Source organism: Marmota flaviventris, chromosome 4 (genome assembly GCF_047511675.1).
Source record: "Marmota flaviventris isolate mMarFla1 chromosome 4, mMarFla1.hap1, whole genome shotgun sequence".
NCBI classification, from domain to species: Eukaryota; Metazoa; Chordata; class Mammalia; order Rodentia; family Sciuridae; genus Marmota; species Marmota flaviventris.
This window is the reverse complement of record NC_092501.1, coordinates 43,666,130-43,674,041: the sequence shown is the minus strand read 5'-3', so window position 1 is coordinate 43,674,041 and position 7,912 is coordinate 43,666,130. Positions and strand designations below refer to the sequence as shown.

The window sequence follows — 7,912 nt, the reverse complement described above, 5'->3', positions numbered from 1 at the left end:
TGCTTTTTTTGCTTTTGTTTACCACTTGCTTGCTGACTGGAAAATTCCAGTCCTGCCTAGAGCCCACAGGTCCCACTTATTAATGTTTTAATTTCTATAATTGGCTAGCTTACATGATGATAAGCAAGTCACTAAGTTGTGGTTTTTGCGCTTATATTCTCTTTGGATGGACCGGGAAGCTGCTGTCCTCCCAGAGAGCTTGAGTCTCTGCGGTGGGTGACAGTTTCTGGCCAGGTAAATAAAGCTCTCTTTTGATCTGAATTCAGACTTAGAGTGCTTTCTGGGGTGACTCCCCATAACAGTCACCCTGTGAGAGTGAAAGGCAGGCAGAAAGTCCCTATGGTGACTGTATTTCTTGGGGCAGTGATTTCCAAAACTGGTCAAACTTCCAGATCACCTGAGGACTTCACTAAGATGAATATTTCTGATATTTTAATTCACTGGGTCCAGAATGGAACTAGATCTTACAATTTTATCAAGCATTCCAATCAATTCTGGTCTCTATGCTGAAGGGCCACATGAGGTGGCATAAATCATTCACCTGCCAGGAAAAGGCAGGTGAGACTGTGGCATGGCAGTAGCTAGCCTGAAGCATTTGTTTAGTTAGTAAAGGGCTACTTGCACCCTATTTCTTTAAAACATGAAAATTGTGTTTGCCTGGACAAACCACCACTTCCTTCTTAGAGGCTCTGCGCCCTCCCCACACAGTGGTCACCAGGGTCAGAAGCACCCTTCCCAGATGGCCTCCTGTCCTGAGCTCCTCCTGCTTTCCTGGGAATCTATCAGCCACTCAGGGTTACTAGGACAACATCACTTTACAAAATCCACTTCCTGACATCTCCAGCCACTTGATAACATCAGATCTATTCCTGGTTAATGAGGAAGAAAAAAAAAGAAGAAAAAGAAAAAGAAACCTCTGATTCCTGGCAGTTACCAAAGCACAGATCATTTACATAATAACAAGCAAACAACCACCCAAGTCAGAGGCTCAGCATGTCATATGAGGGGAGGGAGGTGGGTTATAGTTCACGGCCTGGCTCTTGGCACTGATCAATTTCAGGCAGCCACAGAGAAAGAAGATTTGCTTCCCTGAAGGGAAGGAGATCTGACAGACATGAATGGCAGGCGTCAGCTGCTACCCTGAGTCCCCATCTCTGGGTGGAGCAAGGCCAAAGGTGTCAGAAGCAAGAGTTATAGAACTTCAAAGGAAGATTGTCCTGTAGGATCAAGTCCCTGAAATTCCAGGATCTGGAACCTGGGATGGAATCTGGGCCTTGAATGTTCCAAGCTTTGGTAATTATGGTCATACTGGTCATGTTTCAGCTTCCACAGAACATGGACTCACAGACACAATTAGAGCCCAAAGTCTCCAACTTATGGATGATTTGTATTTGCCCTTCCAACTTACCCAGAGTGGTTTTCTTTTCTTTTCTTTTTTTCCCCCACATTTTTTATTGGTGCATTCTAGTTGTACATTCTGATGGGATTGTTTGTTACATATCTGTGCATGCACATGTTACAAAATATAACAATATAATTTGGCCAATATCACTCACCCAGATTGGTTTTCTATAGACTTCAGAAATAGCTGGTATTTACCCCACAATTAGCTTAGGCAATAAAAACTGAAAGCAGATTTCAGATCCTGCAACTCTATTCCTGAAATGATCCTGCAGTCTGCATCTATATGTGACCACTGGTTCCTATAGCTTTTGAAGACAGAACCCTTTAGAGACTGAGGTAAAGCCTGGGAAACTGTGGCCCAGAAAGTCAACATACCATTCAGTGCATCGCATCGATAGGGAATTAACTTCAATCGACAGTCTCTTGCTTCCAAACTTAGAACTTTCCACCTACGAAACCATCTCTTCTTCAACCCTAATATGGTACACAGTGACCTGTGCCTTTTTCTCCCCCTGGGAATGGCTCCAGAGCCAGAGTCTAGGCTTCAAAGACTTCTGAACACTGACTTCCTTTCCAAGAATGCTCTGCAGCATGACCACCAGGTTTTCACTCTGTGCAAAGAGCAGCAAAGAAAGACCGAAGCTCAGAGGTGTCTGCCAGCTCCCTGTTCCAAAAACATTTCCAGCATGGAAAATGGGTAGCAGAGACACCTATTCCTTTAGAACAATGAGGCTCAAAAGATTCCTCTCAGTCATCTCCATTCCTACATTCTCAAGGAGAACATGCTGCCTGTGGTCCCTTAATATCTGTTCTTGGAGTGTCCAGCTTCGTTGGTATGTGTTATGGTGTAGAATGAAGTGTCCCCCAAAAGCTCATGTGTGAGACAACTTAAGAATTTTCAGAGGTTCAATGATCAGATTATGAGAGGTATGATCTAATCAGTGGATTTATTCATTAATATGGATTACAATGGTAACTGTAGGCAAGTAGTTTAGAGAAGTAGGTCACTTGGGGTGTATCTTTGGGGTTTGTTTGTTTGTTCCCCTGGTGAGCAGAGTATTCTGTGTGTGTGTATGTGTGTGTGTGTGTGTGTTTGCATGTGTGTGTGTGTGTTCTGGTCACCATGTCCTCAGCTGCTTTCCTCCACCATGCCTTCTGCCATAATGATGTGCCTTACCTCCAGCCCAGAGCCATGGAGTTGACCAACCATAGGCCTCTAAAACCATGAGCCAAAATAAACTTCCTCCTCAAGTGGCAATTTTATCCACAGCAATGCAAAAGCTGACTAAAATGGTATGAAAGAGATGTCAATCATTGTATATCCTTTAGTAAAGAACCATCTGCCTTCAGCCTTTGGAGGAGAGGGAAAAAGAGACTGGAGGGACACCTTGAACCCATCATTTCTTTCTTGTTCTAGGTATGCTGGGAGGCCTGGGTGATCTGTAATTTCTATCTTTGGACTCTTACAAGAATTCCATATTTTAAGATGAACTTACCTTCTCCAAAGCTACCTGATAGGGGTCCATTGGAAAGTGAATACAGAGAAAGAGAGATAGTTCTAGGTTGAGGTCAAAATGGTGGTGGGAAGGGGATAGACATATAGAGAGAGGAGCTCTGAAAGGACCATCAAGTGCTGTATCAGGGGAAGAACAAGCTCTATCCATTTGGGAAAACTGCATGCCCTGCAGGGTGGGCTGAGAGAACCAGCAGGGACTCTCTAAGTGACCAGGGATAGGGCAGGAGAGGAGGAGGATGGGTCCCTGTGGCAGAGAGAACTCTTGGGGCAGGAATGTGAAGCTCTAGTAATGGAGGGATGTAGGAGGAAGGGGGCTGGGAGACAAAATAAACAGAAACTGACTGAGAGGACAACAGAAGAGCTTGAGCTTGTCCTAAAAGTTTTTATTGCATTTCCGGAACTGAGCCAGTGACCCTCACCTGTTGGGAAACCATCCCTGCAGCTGACAAAACTGCATCTTCTGCAGTTTTATAGCGTAGCGACTGTCCTTTATGCACGGTATAACAAAAGGGACTTTCGTCTTGGGTATACCATAACAACCCCTCACCCTTACCATAAATAAGAAAGAATTATGTAAGAGTTACCTATTGTAGCTGTGAGAAAATTTAGCTGTTGTAGCTGTGAGAAAATTTAGGTGAAACTTATGTTCTGGTTACAGTCATTCTGGGTCATCATACATATATATTTTTCATTTTCTAAAAAGTCTCTAGTCTTTCCTTTTTCTATTTTCCTTAATACATGGTTTCATAGGTGCCTCTAAGTTTTAAGCAGTTTCCAATGCCACTGGTAAGTAGCCTGGATTCTAATTAAAAGTAGTGAATTGTTCTGCTGTATTTCACAAAAATGTTTTCACAAAAATGCCAATCACAGTAGCTAAAGAAAATTTGGTAATGTGACAATCTAGGTGTGCTAGAGGCCAAGGACAAAAGTCCTATCACTTTTACCCTGCTGGCCCCAGTACCTTCAGCATGTCCCAATCCAACTCCCACGCCTGCCTGAACAGTTCTGCAGAAGGTCCCCCACCCCCACCTCCTGGCAGGAAGAAGTATGACCTGACAGTCACTTCTCGGTAGCCGATCCATTTGTTCATTTGTAATTCTTTGATATATTCATTTAACAAATATTAGTCTAGAGTTATTAGCCACCGAGTGCGTCTCTTGGTAGTTCAGATACAAAGAGAAATAAAGCAGAAAACAAAGATTACCAAAAACTTTTCACTAAGTGAAAGTGGCCCTTGTTCCATTTATGAATTATTTTCCAATCTCATTTTGTGATGGGCATGCAGCTGGAGTTGCAATTCATCCTCTTCTCCTGGTTTGCTGCATAGATGCTTTGAAATCTCAGATCTCCTCACCCTGAGGTAGTTGAAAAACCTCCATGGTTAAGCAGAATCATGAGCCAAAACCACAGCAGAATGCTGCTCAGAGGAGATTGCATTTGCTGATTGGCTGGTCCTGCAGAATTGGACCCTTAGGGTATAGAACTCACTTGGGGAGAGTTTGTCCTCTTGTGTATACTAATAATGGGACACTGACCCACAATGGAGATAGAATGTTACCATGAAAGGAAGGGACAGTGGGGACAGAGACTAACAATGTCTGTGAGAAGGGCACACCCTGCAATTGTCTCCTCCCATGCTGCTGGTGTGTACCATGATGCTGAATCATCCCCTTAAAATTATGCAGGAAGGAAAAGATGTTCTTTGCCCTTAAGTTCACTCTAGTGGCTAAAGAAAAGCCACAGGAAGTTGAGTGGGGTAAGGGGATTCTTAGGACTAATAGTTGTCACTCATATGGATATTGCCAGATACTATAGTCAGAAAGTGGAAGGTACCCGGGGGTGACTCATGAAACCAAGAGACAATATCCATAGCATGAAGAGTGCTAGGCTGGCCCTGGGAAAGGGTTTAGGAAAGGAGAATTGGCACCAAGGAGTGCAATTATTGGAAAGAAGGAATTGGATGTCTTTGTCCCTGAGATCTACTATCTATTCTAACACAGGTATGGCACTCCACGGGTCCCTCTGGCAGGTTGAGTGTCCTCACTGTAAAAGAAGAGAGTTTATTTGGCCCTTCCAATGGCTGAATCTGCTTCAGTACTGTTCTGATAAGACAATGCCCCTGGGCTGGACCAGATCCTTGTGCCCCATAGTTAGCTTCTGCCATTTCCCCATCCCACGATTAAATATGCCTCCTTCACTCTAGTTCCTTCTCCAAACAGGAATGACTTAACTCTAGCCATGGGAAACCAGCACTGAATTCTCTTTTGAAGCAGCATAGAGCTCAGCAGGGAGACAAGGAAGGGCCAGAGAAATGAGGTGCTTTAGGCTGGGAACTCACAGACAACCAGGTAGGAGGACGAGCAGGAAACATCATTCCAGAGTCCATCCTTCAAGAGAATCACACAGTCCTCCCCTGAGCCATAGTTATTAGGCTCACTCGCCTTCCAGTTGCTGTAGGTTAGCCTCCCTCCTGTCACATACATAAACTGGCCTTCTGTAACCTCATCTGTGATACCCAGGAAGGCATTGTCTCTGGCCACCTGTTGGATGTTCTTGTTCTCCTCAGCATTCTTGGGGGCAGCCACAGTGGCCTGGAGCTCTGTGCACCAAGCCTTCGCTTTGGAAAAAGGCATATTTTCACCATTGGTCACGTAGAACTTCTTTCCAGACTTTTTGCCCAAAGAGAAGGCTTGCACTGAAATCACAAAGAGTAGATGAGGCTGACTGGAGCCCAGCTCAGGACAGTAGGTGAAAAAGCCCTTCTCTGGGAACTGGACTCTAAAAAATAGTACCATGCCCAAGCGAATGCCCTCTGACAGAGACTATGAGGAGGCCATTTCCCAGCTGTAGAGTCATGGAAGGGACATAACCTCTGGCAGACAGCCAGATCCCATCCTTGAGACCTACATTGGTTAAAAACTACCCTGGCACTTGGTGGACAGAGAAGACATGCTTGGGCCTCACTGACAGGATCAGGTACCAACAACCATGTAGGAACAGTGGATGTCAAGAAAGGAGCAAAGACTTTGGAGACAACAGATCCCTCTTCACTTCTTCCCCTGCCCCTTGCTGGCAGTGTGATGTGGAATAAGTTCCCTATGCTTCCTGAAATTCTTTTTCCTCATCTGCAGACAAAACACATATAACAACCACAACTAACATTGGTGAGCGGATTGAATGAAACCCTATTACAGGAAAATGACAACCCAGCACAGACCCTGGTATGTATTGAGTATTCCTAAGTGTTAGTTCTTTCTCTTCCACTCTCCCTCCAAATCTAGTTCATGCTGAAGAAAAAAGTGAGTGTCAAGTACATGTTGGGGGCAGAGAAAAGACTTACACTTTTTGATGTGGTCCAATTCTGATTTCAGGTTCCTTATCTCTCTCTCTAAGTTAGCCAGTTTAGTCTCAGCAGCTGCAAAGCAATAGAGACAAGGGTATTTAGTAAGAAGACCTCAAATTGGAGAACAGAATATTTTGGAAAAGGATTTTTTTTTTTGGCTTACTTAAATGTAAGCTTGTTGCAAAAAAAAAAAAACAAGAAATCAAAATGAAGCAAAAAAAAATTAACTGTATTTCTGTCTTCCCAGTTATATCTTGATGTTATCATTTGGATCTGGAGTGTCCCCAGCTGGTGGCATTATTGGGGGATAGTGGACACTTTAGGAGGAAGTAGGTCACTGGGGGCTTTGTCCTTGAGGACATATCTTGTCCCCACTCCTCCCTACCTCTCCTTTTGCTTCTGGCTGCCATGAGGTGGGCAGCTTTGTTTCACTACACCCTTCTGCCATGATGTTCTACTTCCTCACAGACCCAGAAACAGTGGAGCCTGAGAGCACAAATGGACTCCTCTAAAACCATGGGCCAAATTAGTCTTTTCTACTTTAGGTTGATTTTCTCACAGTGAGAAAAGTTGACTAATAGACTTAGTCACCCTTAGCAACTTGTGACTATAATCCTGGATTCTTTTCTTCACCTTTTGCTTATGGTAATGTTATAATAATTTTTGGGGGGTTGAAATATAACTTTTGTTTTTATTTATTTGTTTATTTATTTTTGTTTTAAATACACAAATTTCTTTTTTTTTTAATTTATTAGTTCCCAGATCTTACTGGGGTGTGCTCCTTACCCGAACTATCTCCACGATCTCCTTTTTGGCCTCTTGGTCCTGGAGCCCCAGGTGCCCCTGTATTTCCTGGAGGCCCCAGTTTCCCTGGAGGGCCCTGCAAACCTCTGAGCCCTTGACCTGTTACAAAGCAAGGAACAATGACCCATGATCATTACTCATTTTCCCTAACACTTGATTCACACTGACCCCAGGAAAGAACCAGGGAACTAGTAGTGACTCAGAGAAGAAAGTGCTTCTGCATCCCAGGGCAAGAAGGCTGTCCTGAAGTCAATCACACACCCCCAATTTCTATGGAAGTGTGGAATCTTGGAGAGCCAGAGAGCACCTTTGTTTGGAAGGCAGTGATGTGTTATAGGGACTAGTCAGGTGCACTAATATCCACCATAATAAAAGCTGAGCCTCCCCAGGTCTCTGCTATATCCCTCATGTGGAACAGTCCCCTGCTGGCGACATTCAGGAAGACAGAGCAGCCCGTCATGTACCTGGCTCTCCCTTTTCTCCCTTGAGTCCATCTCGCCCATCTCTGCCTGGAGTGCCGTTGGTGACAGGGATCCCACAGGTAATCACAGAGCAGGTCTTCTGGGCATCCTCACATGTTTTTGTTTCTGAGGCCACTGTCACCACACTCAGGAGAAAGACAGGGAGTAATGGAAACAGGAACATGGTCCTTACCTCAGAGTGGAGAAAGTCAAGGGAAAAAAAATCATCTCATTTTGTTGAGTCAGCATATGCTGCTACCTGTGCTTGCCTCCCCTGGCCTGTCAGGGCCCTTCACCTTCCCTTTCTCCAGGACCAGTTGGAGAGAGGTCCGGTTGAAAGGGAACTCCCGTGATCAATCCTTTGACATCTTTCCCCTCCCTCCC

At 44.5% G+C, this 7,912-nt stretch overlaps 1 protein-coding gene across 1 annotated transcript; it reads right to left on the bottom strand.

Moving 5' to 3' along the window:
• Window positions 1-5,241: 5,241 nt before the first annotated feature.
• Window positions 5,242-7,712, bottom strand: LOC114096396 (mannose-binding protein A-like). The gene is made up of 4 exons (XM_027939880.2): window positions 7,532-7,712; window positions 7,050-7,166; window positions 6,261-6,335; window positions 5,242-5,615 (listed from the first exon to the last, which is right to left on the bottom strand). The coding sequence occupies exons 1-4, from the start codon at window positions 7,710-7,712 to the stop codon at window positions 5,242-5,244; spliced, it is 747 nt and encodes a 248-aa protein (XP_027795681.2).
• Window positions 7,713-7,912: the final 200 nt, after the last annotated feature.

What these genes read in the sequence shown, in the direction of transcription:
- LOC114096396 (XM_027939880.2), bottom strand. Translation starts at nt 7,712, where the DNA reads ATGTTCCTGTTTCCATTACTCCCTGTCTTTCTCCTGAGTGTGGTGACA. An exon ending in GGGAGAAAAGGGAGAGCCAG is followed by an intron (nt 7,167 to 7,531) that starts GTACATGACGGG and finishes GCTTTGTAACAG; the next exon opens with GTCAAGGGCTCAGAGGTTTG. An exon ending in ATTGGACCACATCAAAAAGT is followed by an intron (nt 5,616 to 6,260) that starts GTAAGTCTTTTC and finishes TTGTGATTTCAG; the next exon opens with TGCAAGCCTTCTCTTTGGGC.